Source organism: Solanum dulcamara, chromosome 11 (genome assembly GCF_947179165.1).
Source record: "Solanum dulcamara chromosome 11, daSolDulc1.2, whole genome shotgun sequence".
Lineage (NCBI taxonomy): Eukaryota > Viridiplantae > Streptophyta > Magnoliopsida > Solanales > Solanaceae > Solanum > Solanum dulcamara.
In genome coordinates this window covers 54510144-54530528 of record NC_077247.1, presented here as the reverse complement: position 1 = coordinate 54530528, position 20385 = coordinate 54510144, and the positions used below count along the sequence as shown (strand labels likewise).

Genomic DNA, 20385 nt, shown 5'->3' with positions numbered 1-20385 from the left:
AAAGAGTTGCACAATTGGTTTGTGTGTTTTGTGAGATTTTATTGCTTTTATATTTTTAGTAAGGTGAGTTTTTGTTACTTTTAAATGTTCTGTAAGGGGGTACGAGCTCTGTTAGTTGTGGATTTCAATAGGTTTGAGAACAATCACGATCTCTATGATGTCGAAATTGGCTGAGTTTGTTCCTGAAATAGCTGCTGATGCTTGCTTCAATGGACTCAATTGTTGGATAAAAAAGCCTAGTCTCATACAAAGGATAGGCTCTCCGCACTGCACTCACTCCATGTTCTCACTGTTTGACATTCATTCATCTATAACAACGAGGCAGGAAAATTTCATGTTTTAAAGTAGTTGAATGCTTTAAACATAGATTTAAAAATAACCATCTTATCTTTGCAAAGCCTACCATGTTCCATCATCCACGGACTATTTGTTTAGGCTAAAAGGTTCTTCCATCCATGATCGTCTGTTCGGGTGACACTTTTTTTGCAGTATAATAGATACTTTGCTTGACCATTTCGTGCAATTCATTTGTTATCAATCTAGTATTTCTAGAACTCCCAAACAGGAAGCCAATTGTGATTAATCTGTTAAACAGATGGTGCTTTTGTTATTTGATACCTCTAGAAGGAAGGATGAAGTACTGCATACAACTAGTTCTGCAGTTCTGCAGACTGAAGCAAAAAAGCTGTACCTGTTGATTCACAAGAACAATATCCTCATCTTGTATGTGCCGATAAATAACTTTGCCTTCAATTTGTATTCATCGTTCCGCCCATCTTGAAGAAGTCAATTTTCTTGATATTGCTATACGCATATTTCTTGATGCTAGTTTCACAGCCCCAGGATGCTTTACAGGGTCCATTCATGATAAGCATCGCTCGTTTTAACAGCGTTCCAAGGAGTTACCCTCTGATATAAGAATGAGATGTTATCACAGAACGAGCAAATATGGATCAACTCCATGACTAAACAATAGAGGGGAAGGGGATGTACTTGCTCTAACTGGTTCATTATTCAGCCCATGTAAATCGAATAAGAAATCCTAGACACTACTTAAAATTTAATCTCTAAGCAGCTTACGTGAATCTAACACATAATTAAACATTTTAGAATTCATTTTCAATCTAGTTTTTTTACTGAACAAGTACAGGTTACTACCGACTACCGAGGCTACACAACTTATAATGCATAACTTAATTTCTATAAAATTTATGTCGAGCAAAGTATAAATGACAGTTAAGTCTGAGTAATTACAAATACTTTGGTCCATAAATTTTCATTAAATGATAAAAAAAATAAAAATTAAACACAAGTCAATTTTAAGGTCAAGGGACTTCCATGTCGCTCGTCTCAAGTTCAAAATTCCTTACCAGCGAAAGCAAGGGGTTTGCCTTCTGGGTCGAGCTCATCATATCAGGCTTGGCTGGTGTGGATTTCCTCTTCAGTGTGATTTGCGAGCTATTGCATAGAAATAGAAATTTTACCCTGTGCACACTTGAAGAATAGCGATCGCGAATGAACAATAACTTTGATGATCAATAAACACAAGTTGAGTGAACATTCACGCAATCAACTTGAAGCGTTTGTTACAAAATAAAAGAAAAAAATGGACCTAGAATAACAAGTATTATAAGTTATTTATTTTTAACCGGAACAATAAAGTTGTCGAAAGGGAGGAGTAGCCTTTAAACTTGCACAAAAAAAAGAAAAGAAGAGAAAAGAATAAATATCAGTACGCATAATAATTTCCGCACATAGTGAATTGGACCTATATTCTCACCTAAAATCTCCTGGACTAAAACCCTGGAAGAAAAAAACATTTTCCCTCCTCATTCGTCTCTCTTGCATATCTCCGTTTTAAAGTGCACAGCGCAACCGCACGCTGCCGGGGCACTTCCATTACCATGAACATCTCAACTCTAAGGTTCGACTCCAATCCAATCACCACGGTGACAGCGACGGCAACGTTGAATCACCGGAATGGGATCCTCGGTTACAATGGGACCTATAGTTGTAGGCTCAATCAGTTCCAGCAGAGGAAGAAGACTCCTTCAATTATCGTTTGTTCGACAAAGCCGCTTGCCTCGGTAGTGTACCATCAGGGGGTCAGCGAGTCAGGGCTGAGTCGAATTGAGTCACTTAGGTATCCGGCGTGTTGGGTTGCCAATGGGGCGACGAAGGAAAGGGAAAGCTCGTTGATATACTGGCTAAGCATTTTGATATTGTTGCTCGTTGTCAGGTATATTTATATGAGTTTATGTTCGTAAACAATTTTTGACTTGCAACAACTAACACTCCATATCAAGCATGATCTGTTAACCTTAAAAATATGAGCAAGAACTTGCTATAACTTGTTAAATAACGTTGACACTATTTGCTTCGTCATTTGGAAGTTATGTGAGATATACTTGGTTTCAGTGAGTTAATTAGGATTGAATTCTATCTGACCAAAAGATGCCTAGTGAAACCCCAGGATCATAGTTTTTGTAGAGAACTGTTTTAAATTCTATCTTATGATTTATGAATATATCAATGTTAGATCAAACATTTTTGTATTATGTTCATATGTATTTCTTACTTATACCAATTTGTTTTAAACTTGTTATTTTTTGCTACCCTGTCATTCCACTCACTTATATTACCTGAGCGATAAACTTGTTAGCTGAACTCTTCAATAACGTTTCTTGCTGTCAGGGTGGAGCCAATGCTGGGCACACTATTTACAATTCTGAGGGGAAGAAGTTTACTCTGCACCTTGTCCCTTCTGGAATTCTCAACGAGGAAACTCTATGTGTTATTGGTAATGGAGTTGTGGTGCATCTACCAGGACTCTTTAAAGAAATTGATGGTCTCGAATCTAACGGAGTCTCTTGCCAAGGAAGGATCTTGATATCTGATCGTGCTCACTTGTTATTTGATTTTCACCAAGAAGTAGATGGGCTTAGAGAAGCTGAGCTAGCTAAATCCTTTATTGGAACCACCAAGAGAGGCATTGGACCTTGCTGTTCAAGCAAGGTTATTCAAAATGGCATAAGAGTAAGTGATTTATGGCATATGGACACATTCCCCCAAAAGCTTGATCTTTTATTATCAGATGCCGCTGCAAGATTTCAAGGTTTTAAGTATGACCCTGACATGCTCAAGGGAGAAGTGGAACGCTATAAGAAATTTGCTGAGAGGTTGAAATCCTTCGTTACAGATACTGTGCACTTCATGAATGATGCTATATCTCAGAAAAAGAAGATTTTGGTGGAAGGTGGTCAGGCAACAATGTTGGATATTGATTTTGGAACATACCCTTTTGTGACTTCATCCAGTCCATCGGCTGGTGGAATCTGCACAGGTCTTGGCATTGCTCCCAGAGTTGTTGGTGATCTTGTTGGTATGGTAAGCAAACTTGATTTATTTTCTTATAGGAACTTTTTCCTTTTATACTGAAGAATAAAGAATTCTCATGATGTTCAATTTTATCTGACATTCTAGCTAATATTGTGGGAATAAAAACTAGTGTAACTTTTCAAAAACATATTGTGGTACATCTATATTGCAGTACATTTATCATTGTCAATCAGCTAAATGTGCAATGCACCCAGCTCTTTGCCAGAAGAATATGATCCTCATATGCATGGTCTTTCAGTTTGCATTTGTTGCATTTTAAGCGTAGAGCAGTAAACATGGAGCATTTTTAACTGATGCTTTTCCTGCAAGTTAAGGCATATACCACAAGAGTTGGTTCTGGTCCTTTCCCAACAGAAATCATGGGCAAAGGTGGTGACCTTCTTCGTTTTGCTGGGCAGGAGTTTGGCACAACTACTGGACGCCCGCGTCGTTGTGGTTGGCTAGACATAGTTGCACTGAGTTACTGCTGTCAAATAAATGGATTTGCTTCTCTAAACCTAACAAAACTAGATGTGCTGTCAGACCTATCAGAAATTCAGTTGGGTGTTACTTATAGGCATCCTGATGGTTCACCATTAAATTCTTTTCCTTCTGATCTTCGTCTTCTTGAGCAAATAAAGGCAAGTTTCGTGTTTCTTTCTTTCTTTTTCAACATCCTCTTGCATGATGATCACCGAAAAGCATAAAATCTTTTTCATAAAAGTTTTGTTTTTGAGGAGTTAACTTTTCTTTAATTTCCTTTACCCTTTTATTGGAAAGTGGAGGAAAACGAGATTTCCTGATTTTTTGGTACTTTTTTGTTCTTTCCATCCGTCTTTTTCTCCCATATAGCATGATTTTTTCCTATTGGCTGTTCATATCTGGAGACCTTCAGTATGCATATTGAATCTTCTTCCCCTCTTGTTGCGTGTATTTTAATACCATTTTGTACCTTCCTGTTTTTTGATTTCTTTTATTTATATTCTTTATTTCATCTACATAGGTGGAGTATGAAGTTTTGCCTGGGTGGCAGAGTGATATTTCTTCCATCAGGAAGTATACTGACTTGCCTAAGGCTGCACGCGAGTATGTAGAAAGGATAGAGGAGCTTGTTGGGGTACCTATCCATTACATTGGTATAGGACCTGGTTGTGATGCCCTTATCTACAAGTGATTTTTGATTTTTTTCATCATATTGCCAGAATCATATTCTTCAAATTGCTGGTAAACCTTAGACTAAGCTTGTAATAGCATCATGAGTTATCAATTTGATGTAATTGCTTAATGTAAAAATTAAGTATTTGTCGTCTTTAAAGCTAGATATCATCCCCCTTCTCTTTCTTTTCCTTTCGGGATTTTGTTGGACCTCTCAAGTACAAGTCAATTAAGAATGGCAATAATCAAGGTTTCCAGCTGCTAACATCAGAAAATATCCCCCCACTCCTAAAAACAGGGGATTACCCAGGAGTGGTTTGAAAGTTTTCCCCTCTAGTTGGTGATGATTTTGATTCTAGTAAGATGGTGTACACAAGCTGCTACCATAAATCTAGTCGTATAGGCCTATTAAAATGGTTCAGTATTTTCAGAAGTTCCATATTGAAGAGGGAAACATAAACTCATCATTCACATTGTAAGCATCAAAAAATCCTCTAGCCTCTGTTGCTGCCTCATGATCTTCTATTCCTGTTATTTTACCTAGTGTGTCCCAATTGTAACTTGTATCAGCAAAGAAATTAGCAACTGAATTGTCATCTTTCAGTGAAACTCCCGACTCTGAAACAACTGATTTTACAATCATGATTTATATCAGGTTGTTGAAGAAATTCATTCAGATCAATCCGAGGCTTCTCTTGATCATGAGCCGCTACTTAGTTTCGTGACGAAAATTTGACTTCCTTTTTCTCCTCTACTTGTGGAATTGTCAAGCGGGGTTGTTTAGTATAGTTTTGTATTTCATTCTTGGGATCACTGATTGATGAACTTGAAGATGCTGCTGCTGCCTCTGTTCTCTTGAGTTCTTGAAGTCTTTGGTAAATTAAGGTAAGCATCTGGTCCATATAATCTCCTAGCTGCTTCATCATAAGCCATAGCAGCTTGTTCAGCTGTAGCAAAAGATCCTAACCACAGCCTGCTTTTCTTCTTTGGCTCTCTGATTTCTGCCACCCATTTGCCCCATGTTCTTTGTCGAACGCCTCGGTTCTCACATAACGTGTTCTGTGGGCCACCTTTTCCTCTCGCAGGGCCCTTCTTCCATTGTTTTAATGGATTTCTTTTGTAGCTGTCTATATAATTACTTGAAAGCCCGTTCGGTATGGTAGACTAGATTATCAGTGTCGTATTGGAAGAAAAATTGTGTGAAGTTAACTTATTGTTGGATGTGAGGGATATTTGGGAGGCCGCGGGGATATGTATAGAGAGAATTTGTAGTTTGATTTTAATGTTTTATTTTGACGTTTGTAGAAAGTCTTATAAGTGCTCCTGCATGTGAGTTGTGACCGTTTGAGCGTAGTATAGTGTACACTGAATATGTCGAGTCACATTATTCTTATTTCTGATTTCTTTCATTGTTTTGTTTTATTTGTTCGATTTATCTTTCTTTATCATGAAGTAGTAATTCTTGACAAATAAGCCAATGGTTCGTGTAATGCATCACATACAGGCCTTTATATAATGATGAAATTGGGGTCGATCACTTCTTTAATGGAGTAGTAGGTTTTGGGGCTGAGCTTTACTGGATACGAAGTCATCATTATCAGGAAGTGTTCCTCAATTTGGAACTTTCCGGCGCTTGCCTTTACTCTCAATTTGAGAAAAAGAAACTTACTAAATGATGTAGGAAATACTCCTAGTCTAAATGAAGTCAAGTGTATCCAAGGTTGTGCCTTGAGCTTGAACTTGAATTTTTTGACTTAAGGTATAACTTGTGTCACTTCATTTTTGTGTTGAGGCATAATTTGTGTCTTGAACATAATCACGGGGTATAACTTATGTTATTGGATTTATACTTTGAGGCATACTTGTAACTTAACTTATGACTTGCAATTTTATTTTTTTCGATGTCAGGGGCATTTTTAGCTATTTTTTTGTTACTAAAAATTTTGAAAAATAAAAAAATTAAAAACCAATAATTTTGAGGGGCAATAATTAAAGACCACTCCAAAATAGGGACATTTTGTGAATGACCCTTTCTTGTTTAATACGATCCGTTTTGTTAGATGCTTTTGGCAAACACAAAACATATCTGATTATATTTTTACTAAAAGAATAAAAGAAAAAATAACAGCTTTTTGCCAATCTTCCGTGATATAAATCTAGACTGTCACATTATTTTCAAAATCACCCAAAATAATATTCCAAAACTACCAAATTTTGGACTATAATGTATATTCTACTAAACCAATATCAAGATCTCCATATGAACTATCAAAAAAACTAACTTTTTGGACTATTAATAGTTAATACTACTAACCAAAATGACCATATACGACAAAGTGATTTGTCGGCAAATGCTTACCCACGTTCGAGGTAAAATTATATTTTCTCTGCTGACATAATTTTCTTTATTTGATAAATATTAATGATACTATCAAAAAAAAAAATAGTATTTGATCGCACCTATTTAACAGAAAGTCCATGAAGATATATTTATTTTAAGAATAATTTTGAAATATTGTAAAGTCTTTCCTTAGTTAATTATTGTAAAATTATTAAAAATGTGTCATATAAAAGAAACATTCGTTTAATTCTTTAAGAGTTTTTTTTTTCTTTTTCGAAAACATTCGTAAAGAAATAGATAGATTCTAACTCAATTCCAAAACTTAAGTTCATGAAGAGAATTACTCTAGTTCATATAATTAGACCACCCATCTCATTAATCACGATATGATCATGAGATTTTTTTATTCTTTAACACCTCATCTCAGGAGCGTGAACAAAATAATTTAATTTGAAGTCCCAACATTGAGGACCTAATTTAATTTCAAAAATTAACTCAAAAAGAAAAAATTATCCAAAATCTTGACCACCATCAGAAGTTCACTTTATTGATCTGGAACTCAGATCACGATGTATAAAGCAAAGATTTTGGATTTGCACATTCAATAGTAAAGTATAAGTTGGTAGCAGCAGTGTTATGAATTGATGGAATATGAAAACTACTAACTGCAAATAAAAAAAGTTATGATTCATTTAACAAGTTGCCCCTCCATTTTAGGCTGCTTTCTTGATTAAAGGTTTGAAAAAAAACCTCTGATGCCTTGTATCAGTAAATTTATCAACAATTGAGTAAACTTGAATTGCTCAGAGCCCAAAGGCCAAAGAGTTTATAGTAATCATGAAAAAGGTAGTGCCTTTATCCCATATTCATGCAGCATAGCGTACCTGTAATCTAACCCTATACGACTTTTGATGCTGGCATTGTCAGTCACACCAAGGTAGAGTCGGGATTTAAAATTTATGGGTTCAAAAAATTATAGTCCTTTAAGATTATTGAGTTTTGGAGTTATTTGGTAACTGATTTGGAGATAAGTTATGTAGATATTAAATTCTGCATAAATAATACTAGTTTGGTAGCTAGTTAGAAAGTTAGTTATTTATGCATAAAATCAATATGGTATCTGATTTGTAATTTAAAAACCCACTAATTTTTGTATAGTTTTATGCATGATAGAAGGTGATATAAATAATACATAAATACCTAAAACCTTCATAACTAATTAAGGCATAAACTAATTCGTGTATTATTAATATTTACATAACTCTATGTAATTATCAAATAACAATTAATAATTTATGCATATGATATTCAATAAGTTTTTAATATAAATGTATAGTATGATCAAAACTTACTGAGTTCGACCGAATACGTAATCCAAACCTATCAGCCCTTGGTCGGGGCTTAGGCACGCGTTAAAATATTTATACAGTTAACTAAGAAGTCTCAAATATTACACTTCACTGCATACGAAAAAAGTGCATTTACAGTTTATCTTGTCACTTCCAGTTTATGTAATAAAATTTGTTTACTGCAGTACTAGAAATCGTTTTGTCTTATTCTAGCTGTAGCTATTAGATAGCACTTCTTTTATGTTAAAAACAGAGAGCAAAGAGTTTAGATTATTGATAATACGGAAAATGATCAAAAATATTTTTGAATTATATAAAATTAAATAAAAATATTCTTTATTAATATTTTGGTTTTAAAATGTCCATCTTATTAATAATTTCCATAGATAATATTGAACAATAGTTCAATTACTATCCCGTTAATAGTTCTTAATTACAATATCAAGATGAGTTTTAAGTTATATAGTACTTCGTCAATTACATTTACATGCTATATATAGCAGGTAAAATGTCTCATCCAAAATAATGAATTTAATTTTAAGTTATATAGTACTCCGTTAATCACATTCACATGTTATATATAGCAGGTAACAAGCCTCATTCAAAATAATAAATTTAATTTTATAAATGAGGTTTATGTGTAAATAGTTTTTGACTAAGATAATAATATACCCAATTTTTTATACGGATAATGTATGTAACTCAAACTATAAATGTCGACCATAAAAGGCTTAAACATGATCTGATTATATGGATTTTATTTTTTATCAGTAGTGTACAGAATTAAACTCTTTTATACTACTTGTAATATTTTAGATAGAACAAGGATACAAGTTAAATGACATACTAATTCCAAATTTAATAAGTTTACTGGATGAATAAGCTCTCTGTAGGTCCCTCCCATGTCAATTAGGATGTTACATTATCTTTTATACTCATTGTAATTAATATTTAGATAGAACAATGATACAGCTGCTTAATCATTCTGTTTTTAATCTAGAGGCCCCTCCCTTTTTAAAGGGGTTTAATTGTATATTGTCATTTATCTAGGTAACCAACTTTTCAGTCTTCACTTAGAGCACCTGAAAAATAATACTCCCTCCTTTTTAATATGTAAATTATTTTTTAAAACTTTAGAGATGGTAAGTCTGAATATGCGATCAAAATAAAAAAGTTTAACTCTTGAATTTTGAACTATGTCATATTTCTCTCTTTCAACACATGATGACTCGATTGAATGTGGCTTTTTTGGAATCTGCCATCTCTCGAAATGCCTTTCCACAATAGTTATAGTAAATAGGAAGTATTTCCGGGTAAAAGATATTTATAATTGTAATATGAAAATTTTTGATTAAAAAAAATACCATCAAAACTTAAAGATAATTAATTAGTTATATATGCAAGTGGTCGTTTGATCAATTGTGTTGTCTGGTGTGAAGTATAAAATGTTGAGACAGATGTGTGGACATATTACGAGATATAAGATTATAAATAGAGATATATGAGATAAGGTGAGAGTGACTTTCGTGGTGGATAAATGGGTGAAGTGAGACTGAGATGGTTAATTTCGACATATAAGAAGGAGAAGCGCAAATGCCTCAATGAGGAGATGTGAGAGGTTTACTATAGTGGTACGAGGAAAAGTAGAGGTAAATCGAAGAAGTATTGGGGAGAGCTGATTGGAGAACACATGACATATTTATAGTTTATCGAGAACATGACCTAAGATAAAAGATTATAAGGATCGCGGATTAGGGTGGAAGATTAACAAGTAGTTTTTCAACGGGATATGTTGGGTGGCAGTCTATAGAACCATGCTTGTTGTAAAATTATCACTATTTTTCTCATAGTTGTTGTTCTTTGATTTCTGTTTCACTTTATACAACTTGTTGTTGCTACTGTTTTTTTTTTCTGTCTAGATGCTCTATAATGTTTTCCCTATTAGTTGATATGTCTTCTTTATTGTTATATTTTCTTTTTTATAATTGCATTGATTTGATTCACATGAGTCGATGGTCTTTTGAAAACAATATTTCTATATCTCAATGAGATAAAAATATGTCATGCATATACTCTACTCTCTTCGAACTCCACTCGTGAGACTATATTGATATGTTGTTGTTGATAACATAACAAATCAAGAGTATGTATAACTTAAACTAATTACAACAAGTAATAAGTTTTTGTTGGCTAATAATAGTGTAATTTTATGCCAATTATTCGTAGAAAAGATGTTTGACTAGACGAGCCATCATAAAAGTAAGTGAAATTTCGGATGCGTGTTTTATGGGTGTCGTTTTGCGGTAAAATTAGGGATCAGTCAATGGTCACATATATGGCGTAATGACTCCCTTCACGTCATATCGACTTTAGTCAAGCCAAAATATTGCAATGACAACTAATGATGACAAATAAAATTTACTCTATAAATATATACTACTTATAACTCAAATTCATAGTCAAAATTTATGATAGAATGTCCTAGCATAGTCTTGTTTCTCTATGATATAGATAGATCATAGATGCAACGATTGAGGGAATCCTGGAAAATTATTAACATAAAAGAATCCATTAAAGTTGATGGAAATTTATACATGTTTTGGGGAAGACGTTATGAATTTATAATTTGCAGTTTCTTTGTTGGGTTACATCTATGATCCATCCATCAATCATGACCAGTCAGATACAGAGAATCAATTTCCAGTTCTCACAAGAAAAAGTTCGACTGTTCACAAAGATAATCCCTGCATGTTTTAATTTGATATGAAATTTAAAAAGCTAAATTTTTTTTACAATTTTATAATATTAAATTAAAAATATATAGAATATATCAAAATATTTTTGAAATTAGTAAGTTGTAAAAAAAAAAAAAGACATAGGTATAGGGGTGTTGTAGGCTTGTTGTTTTCTCATGCTAAGAGGTATACATACCCCTTTGTCAAAAAGGCCAAACCAAAAGCATTCATGATTGACAATTATTAATGTAAAAATTTCTCATGAGCATTTAGTATTAATAATCTAATAAAAATAATAATTAACTTGCTATTATAAAGAATTTTACATTGTCCTCGTAGATAATTAAGGGTGAAGCTAGAACACTCCAGGGCGTCCTAAAAATTACACTATTTTTTTGATAAAGTGAATTTTTTTATTTTATATATCTTAGACGTTGAATCTTTTTAGCTTTATTATGTGTATTATTCTTATATTTTGAATCCTCTAGTAAAAATATTACTTCTATCAAACATAAATTATTATTTCTCCTACTCCGACCACCCCTAAATTTCTGCAGTATCAGAATTGAGGAGAAAATGCTTAAGGTACGTAGTTTCAGAATTTAGAAAGCCAAATGATGATTAGTAGCATTAGCAAGAAACAGAAACGCTTCCCATTGGTCTTAATGTTTTTTAAGAAGCTAACATTAGTGCTTGCAAGCAGATATAGTACTCCACTAAATCATGATTAACAACATAAAAGAAAAGTTAAATTTATTAATTAACGACTAAATCATGATTACCGACATGGATTAATCAAAGGGACGTTGTTCTTCTGCCTACAATAGGTGGGTGGGGATCATGAATTGACATCCTCCTTACTCTATCATTATTACCTAAAAACAAAGTCTCCCAAATATCGGAGAAAGCCTCAACGATCACTCCATGATAATGCTTTCCGTTCAACGACAGAAAGCATTGTAAAAGCTGTTCAAGCTCATTCTTCTCAAACATTTCCTTCTCCAAAATCATTTCCATCATTGACCTCTTGAAATCTTCGTATGGGTCCTGCGATTTCTTCACGATCGCGAAGCTCTCCTTCACTTTCCCATCCACGCTACATGGTATCAGCTTCTTAAACACCGATAACCTCGCTGGTAACTCACTGTCCGATGACGTAGAAACTGATGATCTTCTACCTGTTCAGACATAATATAATTAATTAACTATAATTCCACCCAAAAAAGTAAAAAATAAAGTTAATAACACAAATAGACAGAGGGAGCATGTTAAGACATAATGTAAATTAAATAGTCTTCCGTTTCAACTTATGTAATGAATTTTGATTAAGGTAAAAGTTAAAGTTTTTTTTAAAAATAAATAAATAAATAAATTGTGGTCTAAAATAATTTGCATGACAATTATATATATATAGACACTATTTCATTAAGAATACAATAGAAATATTAAAAGTAAAATTATCTGTATATATGATATGTATTATTTGAGCCGAGTATCACTCTCTACCCCACGGGAGTAGAGGTAAAATGTGTGTATATTTATTTTCTCCAATCTTACTTTGTGAAATTAGAGTTGTGTATGTTGTTGTAAAATTACCTCTAAATATAAACTTTTAGACGCTCAATTTAGTCAGACAAATAACACTTTTATATCTAAATATGATATGCATTACTTGATCTATTTCTTACGAAATAAGTTGTTCTACCTGTGATGTAGTAGAGGTTATAAGATCTGTGTAGAGGTTACACGTGAGTATGTTGTTGTTGTAAAATGTTATCTCTAAATATAAACTTTTAGACGGTCAATTTGGTCAGACAAATAATACTTTTACCTTTTGAAGAGGAGAAACTTGGTCTGGAATGCTTGAGTTTCTTCTTTGTGGTGGTGTTCCTTTTGTGACGACGCCTCATTGTAGTGGTCTCACATATGGTTTCCAAGTGAGGGTTGAAATCAGTAGATGAGTCATCTGTTGAGAAATCGAAGCAGCTTCTAGAAGATGAAACTAAAGTTTCAGTTTCCTCATCTTCGTTATAATTATCCAAAGTTTGATCAGTACCGCTTAAAATCCCGCTGTACTCCTCAGCAGAGGAGGTGCTTATTCTGTTCGTTCTTCCCTTTGTTTTCGTCTTTTTAACTCCCCGTTTCTTCTTCTTCTTCTCAAAATTACTGAATTGCGGAGGAGTAGTAGGGGGTCGTAAGGCCAAATTGATCTCCTCCTCCTCCTCTTCTTCTTCAGAGAAGAAGGAACTGGAAACCACGTGAAACTTCTCTTCTTTCTTCCATTTGAATTGATCTTGTGAACAGCGTGAATTAAACCCACAGCCAACGGAGATCATCATGGATTCCGGCACGTAATTTCGAGGATTTTGATTAATAAGAGGGAAATTGGGGGAGACGAGCTTATTATTAGTATGTGGGAAGAAATTAGGATTTTGGGGAAGAGAAGAAGGGTCTTTGGAACGGCAGGAATTGAAGGAAGCAATAACCCTGGAGAACCGAAGCTTGAAATTTTTTCCCATTCTTTTTCTCTCTATCTTTTTCATTTGATAAAAGTGTGAACTGAGAATTGTTTATATTGGGGGACAGAGGGGTGAGGAGAGCGGAGAAAAAGGCTTAAAATAGTCCCTTATTTTTGAGTCTACATTCAAAATTATTTTTATTTTTTCACTTAATAGTCCTTCATATTTATAGTATCGATATAATTTTGGTCCGCTCACAAATTTATCTCCTTTTTTTTTTAAAGATCGAAAGATTCATCATATTAAATTTTACGTGCAACAATACACAATTTTTTTTCTTGCAATGTGATTTGTCTAGTTTGAAAAATAAAGATAGATTCTTGATCGATTTAAATAGTTGCAATAATTTTTGAATACATAAACCTAACAACAAACAAATTTTGTAGCTAAACAAGAAAATTCGCCATTACCCCTCTTTATCGACGAATTAGCTATTAGCGATGAAGTTCGTAAATAAATCCAATTTTTAAATTGAACACTCTTCTCCTCTCATGGAGTTATTTTTTTCTAATAAATATAGAGGAAGAAGGCTGAACATTTCATAAACTAAATTGTGGACCAAAGAAGTTAAAAAATAGATGAAAGCTTGGAAAAGGACTAAAAATGCATCAATATAACAAACATGAAGGACTATTAATGCTCGATGTGAAAAAATAAAAATGACTTTGAAATCTAGCCCAAAGATAAAGGATCTATTTTGGCCTTTTTTTTCTTGAGGAGAGCGTGACCAAGCGTCTCTAACTGTTGAGTTATTGGTCAAATTAGTACTAATTGGTTTTACTGATAACGGTTTAATTTCTCCTTTTCACGCTAATTAAGACAAATCATTGTAATTTTTAAAAGAGTTTAACTTTTCTACATTAGACATTGTAATTTTTCTAATATCATATAATTGCAGATAATCGTTAGTAAGTAAGAAACAAAAATTAATAATCTAAAAAAAAACAAGACATTTGATCTACTCCAATAATTAGTAGTTAAAATACAATAATATCAAACATTATATGGGTATAAAGAAATAAAATTTATATTTAATTGAAGATATAAGAAGGAGAATTGAAATGAAGACGGTGATAATAGAACTTACATCTCTTATACGGACTATTAGACTAATAAGCTTAGCTGATTGTTGCTTATTACTCCCTTCGTCACAATTTTTGTGACTTAAAAGTGTTTTATTTTTTTGTACATAGTTTTCTAATATGTAAAAAAAAAAATTTTAAAAAGCTACATGGTCAAAATTAAAAAAAAATAACTCTTGAAATTCGAAACTATGTCATATAAATTAAAATAGAAGACAATACAGAAACTTCAAGTTACTAGTACTCTTAACATTTTACTTTGAATTAGAATGTTGTAGTTGGGAATAAAGTTGTAGCCAGTGAGCAACAGGAAGCTGCAGATGCGCGCAGTGTCATCTATTTACTCAACTTTGTAGAAAAAATTCAATCAAAGTCTGAAATTAGTTGCCGTATTGCAGGCGAGAGAATTTAATAAAGTAATCATATCCACTATCCTGGGAAAAACTGTACTCTGTTGGATTCCCCTATCATCTTTAGTTTGATTATAGATTTTGAAGTTAGAAATTTTAAATTTTAAATTTTTAAAATTGAATTTAAACATGAATTTATTTAAAAATATATTTGAAGTTTCATGAGCGAAAGTTTCAAAAAATTTCATGGTTAAACAAGTATTTCAAGATAATTTTTTAAAAATTTTTTCGAAAATCTATGCGCAAACGCTAGTTACAAATGGAGCATGTGTTTGGTACCAAAAAAAAATGTTTTTCTGAAAAAATAAGTTGATTTTCTATTTATTTATGATTTTTAATAAATAAACATAAAATATTTATTTATAATCTAGAGAAATACGATGACCAATGAGTATGAGCTAGGATGTGTGATGGACGGAGAGAAGACGATCAATAGGAATGCCATTTTGGAACTTGTTTCTTGTTATTGTCTCTGTTTGTCAATTAGATACTCATACTTATCACTTTGATAAGTATAGGGGTCTCCCCTCATTTTTTAAGAAGAGAAATAAAAAATATCAAATCAAATAATAATTTCTTTATAATGTTATAATTAAACAGTCCAATTAATGTTTTCTAATTTTATATATAAATAAATATAGTGAGACAGAGATGCATTGATGACAAAAAGTACTTTGCAAAGAAAAGTAATCTTTTGTCTTCGATCATAATGAAACCATTTGCATATTAGGAGACTTGAGAGAAATGAAAGAAAAGGAACTAACCTTTAGTCTTTGGACAAAAGCATTTTCAATGATATGTCTTGGAGAAAAGCCATTTCAAATAAGAAACCTCCCAAAAGATTATAGGGAATCCAAGAAAACATAATCATCCATCCCATGGCCTTGTCCTTTCTTTTCTCTGTTTTTCCATTGAATAACTACCGCTTGATGGAGACAGAAATTTTAACTAATAAATTAACAATAATATATTCAATGAATTCTCATAAAGTCCGACTTGGGAAGGATAAAGTGCGTACGCATGTTCTATTACTATCTCTTCAATATAGAAAGGTTGTTTCCGAAAGTTTCTTGAATCAATCAAATCAAAGTCATAATTAAAAAAAATGATAGTAGAGAGATACATGACAACTAATAGCGAAGAAGTGCGGCGCATACATGTAAAGAACTGATAACAACAACACGAAGGTGTGATCACCTAAATATAACAAACCACAGATGATATTAGATATCAAAATCAAAGACTACATGAATAGACTACTGCTACGACTTACACATTGCTCTATACTACCACCCAGTCAAATATATAAATAGGCTAGTAATAATAAGACAACTCTCAACTACTTATTACTAACCCTTTACCTTTATTTACGACCTCCATATTCTCCTATTTAAAATATAAAAAAATAAACACATATGAATACATTGAAGAGATATAACATAAAATATATATATAACTAATATATATATTATACATATTTACGTAATAAAATTTTTTAGCGAAGGAGTTTCAATTAACATCTTTGGACAAGAGTGGCTCTGCCACTATTACTGCAGGCGACAAACCACAAGTATGAGCTGTTGTGAAGTACTTGCGCTAGTAAGAAGCACAAGTTTACTTACATGAATTTAATTTATATATGCACTGATAGTAGAAATATTTTTTCCTACTTTCAGGAAAATTTACTCTGTTGTATCAAATTTATCTATTTTACTTTACTTTTGAGAAAACAGATTAAAACAAAGGATGGAGATGTACTGTAGAATCCTATAACTTTCTTTCTACTTATATTTATAGTAAAACTCTGATTAATTTGTTAGAAGAACTAAAAGAAATTTAAAGTTTTGAGGCGTAAAAGATAACTTTCTTTCAATAGTTATTGCATGTACATACTTTTAGAGGTTACAAGCAATGCTCTATCAAGATGCAATAAAGCATGAAACACATATGCAATCAAATATGCTACGTCAAGGAATTCATTTTATTTATGGAATCTGTCAAGGAGACCTTTCAGAACAATCTCTCATTTTCTCAACATATGCAGCAACCTTTTCTGTTTAATTAAAATTTAAATATTAATCTTTAATTTAGATATATAATTAAATATATATAAATAGACTTATACTTAACTAAATAGTGTTTGAATTGGCTCATTTTACGTAATTTTTAGCTTTTAAGCTCTTTTTATTTATGAGTGTGTTTGAGAAACCACTTACTTTTAGACTAAAAAAGTGCAAAAATAAACTAAAAGCTAAAAATTGATTATGATCAATTTATGACTTTTAGGTTTAAGCTAGTTTAGAAAAATAATTCAAACACTCCCTCAAAAATGACCTTGTGCCACCGACGTGGGAATCTTCCCATTGTATTGCAACTATCTCAACATAATTTAGATTCCTATTGCGTTAAGGCCCGCGATGTTACTAGGAATAGTAGAAATCCGTAGATAAAATCAAGTCACGTGATCCAATTCATGGGCAGGTTATTACGTGTTGGTCCACATTTATATAAGAGTATGGGAATTGAAGTAAAAGGACACTTGCTGAGTATGACATTTTGCCCAACTTTCTTTACATTTCATGGACATCTATAAATATATCCTCGTACTTCTAGCTTTCTTGTTTACACTAGTGGTGAATTATTGACCAGGAAATTGTTGAAGAGAATAAAGCCTTTTGCAACTGAGATTGTATATATAACACCATTAGTCAATTAAGATTTTGGCAGCTTATATCAATAACTCTTTAAATTTGTTAATAATTTTTATTTAGACACTTGAATTATGATATATTTTGATTGACCATCTAAACATATAATAAAATATTTTTATTAGACACTTTCAATTCTTGAAAAAGTTTTTGTGCAATAAGTTTACTTATTAAACTATGTCACTTTTTAAACTATGTTTATTAACTCCACTAAGCCGTAGAACCTCATGCATGTTCCAATTTATGCCGATGTGTACAATTAAAGGAGAAGATATATTTCATGCAATTAATTTATCTATGTAATGAGCATTTGTGAAGATGTACAATAATTTTTTTAAAATTATGAGTCAGAAGTATCTAATAAGAACACTTTATCATGTGTTTAGATGCTCAATTGGAACAAACTATCGTTTATGAGCATCTAAATATAATTTAGTGACAAGTTTTAGATATCGATGTAACGTGCTTAATTTCAATTTGTCCCGCTACTAATAGCAAAAGGTAAAAATGTGTTTGAATATTCTTATATTTGTCCCGCTACTAATAGCAAAGGTAAATATAATTCTGTTGGCCCTACTATTTATAAAGAAGAGAATTATATATTCGTACTAAGTTTAAATTTTTGTTGTACTAAATAAATAAATAATTTTTAAAAATTCTAAATCCAAGTGTGGATATGAACGTATGCAAAATAAATTTAGATAAAATGGTGCCCGCACGATTGCTAAAAGAAAGGGGGAACATTAATTTAGAGACATTAAGTTTAGTTTTTTTTAAAAAAAAAAAATCTCCGCAAAAAATGGCCCACCTCAAATACTACTTTGTTCCAGGCAAAGAAAAACAGAGAATAGAATGTTGTTTTTTCATAACAATCCTTAATTATCTCTCAGCCTTTTGCTTTTCTCTTACAAACAAAATACACATTCTGTTTCACTGTTAAAATTAAGTTGTAATTTGATTTTGGCATAAGGTAAATTATAATTTACATGAGGATACTTTGTCCAAATGTTGATAAAGAAGATGGGTTGGAGACAGTGTTGGAGGTGCCAATTCCAGATGAAATGTTCAAAAGCATGGGGAGTAATGCAGCACTTAGATGGCAAAATATGGCAACATGGATGAAAGCTCAAACATCTGATAAATGGTCTTCTCCTATTGTTGCTGCTCGTTATAATGAACTTAGTTTTCTCCTTTATATGGTGGGATCTCCTCTTATACCTTTCCAAATCCAATTGGGCCAATCCGTTAATCGTCCTGTCAAACATTCTTCCATCGTAAGTTTTCCTATTTATATTTCCTCATCAACTTGCGTGCACCTCAACAATATATGCATGACAACCATATAAAGAGAAATAAGATAAAATTTACCATTCGTGGACACGAGAAAACAGACTTCATATTTTACATTTGTGAACACAACTCTATGTTATGCGGATCCTTCATTTTTCATAACGTACTTGTATCAAACTGAGTGTAAAAATTAGCAACAAAAAAAGAAAAGAAAAACTTGCTTTATCCGTTGGTGTACGTGTTGACTAATTTGAAACTGATGTGCAGGAAGCGTCAACAGCAAAATACATTTTGCAACAATACATAGCAGCAACAGGGGGGCAACCAGCGTTAAATGCAGTGAATAGCATGTGTGTAATTGGGCATGTTAAAATTACTGCGTCTGATTTCCATCAAGGTGATCAAAGTGTGAAGGTGAGAAAGAGTGACGAAAATGGAGGCTTTGTGCTTTGGCAAAAGAATCCCGACCTTTGGTGCTTAGAATTGCTGATCTCTGGATGCAAAGTCATTTCTGGTAGTAATGGCAAAATCTCATGGAGACAATCTTCTAATCAAATTAGGCCTATCTCCAAGGGTCCTCCTAGACCTCTCCGCCGCTTTCTGCAGGTAAAACAAACTTCAATTGTCACGCATAATTGACTTAACTGTTTTAGTGAGTAAAGTTCAACATTGTATTTTGGTAGCTGCTTAATTAAATATAGCTAAATGATCTGCCATTGTTTTAGGGATTAGATCCTCGGTCTATAGCAAACTTGTTTGCGAATGCAGTCTGCATAGGAGAGAAGATAATAAACGACGAGGACTGTTTCATCCTCAAACTAGACACCAATCAATCAGCATTGGAGGCACAAAGTGGTTCAAATTATGAAATACTTCATCACACAATCTGGGGATACTTCAGCCAAAGATCGGGGCTAATGGTCAAGTTTGAGGATTCCAGGCTGCTAACAGTTAAGACCAGCAGGGACGATGAGGGCGTCTTCTGGGAGACGAGCACAGAATCTGTTATGGAGGACTATAAGCATGTTGACGGAGTTAATGTAGCGCATAGTGGCAAGACTTTTGTAACAGTTTTCAGATATGGAGAGCACTCTGCAAACCACAAGAGGCAGCTGGAGGAAAGATGGAAAATTGAAGAGGTAGATTTTAATGTTGGAAGATTGACAACTGATTTCTTCATGCCTCCTTCAGACTTCGATAAAGAACGTTCTCGTGTCTAGAATAGATGTTGGAAATTATATACTTGAAGCATATTCAACACAATTTTGCAGTATATACACAAACAAAAAGCTTTTTCTCTTCTCAAGGAAGTGTTAAAAAGCAACTCTACTAATTTGAACAGTATATATTAGAGAAATTTGTCAAGTTCCTATCTGATAACAACTGTGTGCCTCTACATATAGTCACCTTAACTTTCT

At 32.8% G+C, this 20385-nt stretch overlaps 2 protein-coding genes and 2 pseudogenes across 3 annotated transcripts; 2 read left to right on the top strand and 2 right to left on the bottom strand.

Annotated features, from left to right (window-relative positions):
• The first annotated feature begins 1767 nt into the window (after positions 1 to 1767).
• LOC129875117 (adenylosuccinate synthetase, chloroplastic-like) lies at positions 1768 to 4738 on the top strand (annotated as a pseudogene). Its single transcript, XR_008763078.1, has 4 exons — positions 1768 to 2239; positions 2695 to 3391; positions 3709 to 4019; positions 4382 to 4738. The product of XR_008763078.1 is annotated as an adenylosuccinate synthetase, chloroplastic-like (transcript).
• Positions 4739 to 4858: 120 nt separating this feature from the next.
• Positions 4859 to 6859, bottom strand: LOC129872720 (dehydration-responsive element-binding protein 2F-like; annotated as a pseudogene).
• A 4826-nt stretch (positions 6860 to 11685) lies between these two features.
• Positions 11686 to 13535, bottom strand: LOC129873509 (transcription repressor OFP7-like). Its single transcript, XM_055948619.1, has 2 exons — positions 12790 to 13535; positions 11686 to 12136 (listed from the first exon to the last, which is right to left on the bottom strand). Exons 1-2 carry the CDS (start codon positions 13499 to 13501, stop codon positions 11754 to 11756), a joined length of 1095 nt encoding a protein of 364 aa, XP_055804594.1. The 5' UTR covers positions 13502 to 13535; the 3' UTR covers positions 11686 to 11753.
• Positions 13536 to 18663: 5128 nt separating this feature from the next.
• On the top strand, positions 18664 to 20187 carry LOC129875229 (uncharacterized). Its single transcript, XM_055950677.1, has 3 exons — positions 18664 to 18951; positions 19235 to 19573; positions 19693 to 20187. The coding sequence occupies exons 1-3, from the start codon at positions 18664 to 18666 to the stop codon at positions 20185 to 20187; spliced, it is 1122 nt and encodes a 373-aa protein (XP_055806652.1).
• Positions 20188 to 20385: the final 198 nt, after the last annotated feature.

Bases quoted from the DNA above. Each gene is read 5' to 3' on its own strand.
- LOC129873509 (XM_055948619.1), bottom strand. From the start codon at position 13,501: ATGAAAAAGATAGAGAGAAAAAGAATGGGAAAAAATTTCAAGCTTCGG. The intron at 12,137-12,789 runs GTAAAAGTATTA...ATGTCTGAACAG, and splicing joins AAGTTTCTCCTCTTCAAAAG to GTAGAAGATCATCAGTTTCT.
- LOC129875229 (XM_055950677.1), top strand. From the start codon at position 18,664: ATGAGGATACTTTGTCCAAATGTTGATAAAGAAGATGGGTTGGAGACA. The intron at 18,952-19,234 runs GTAAGTTTTCCT...ACTGATGTGCAG, and splicing joins CTGTCAAACATTCTTCCATC to GAAGCGTCAACAGCAAAATA. The intron at 19,574-19,692 runs GTAAAACAAACT...CCATTGTTTTAG, and splicing joins CTCTCCGCCGCTTTCTGCAG to GGATTAGATCCTCGGTCTAT.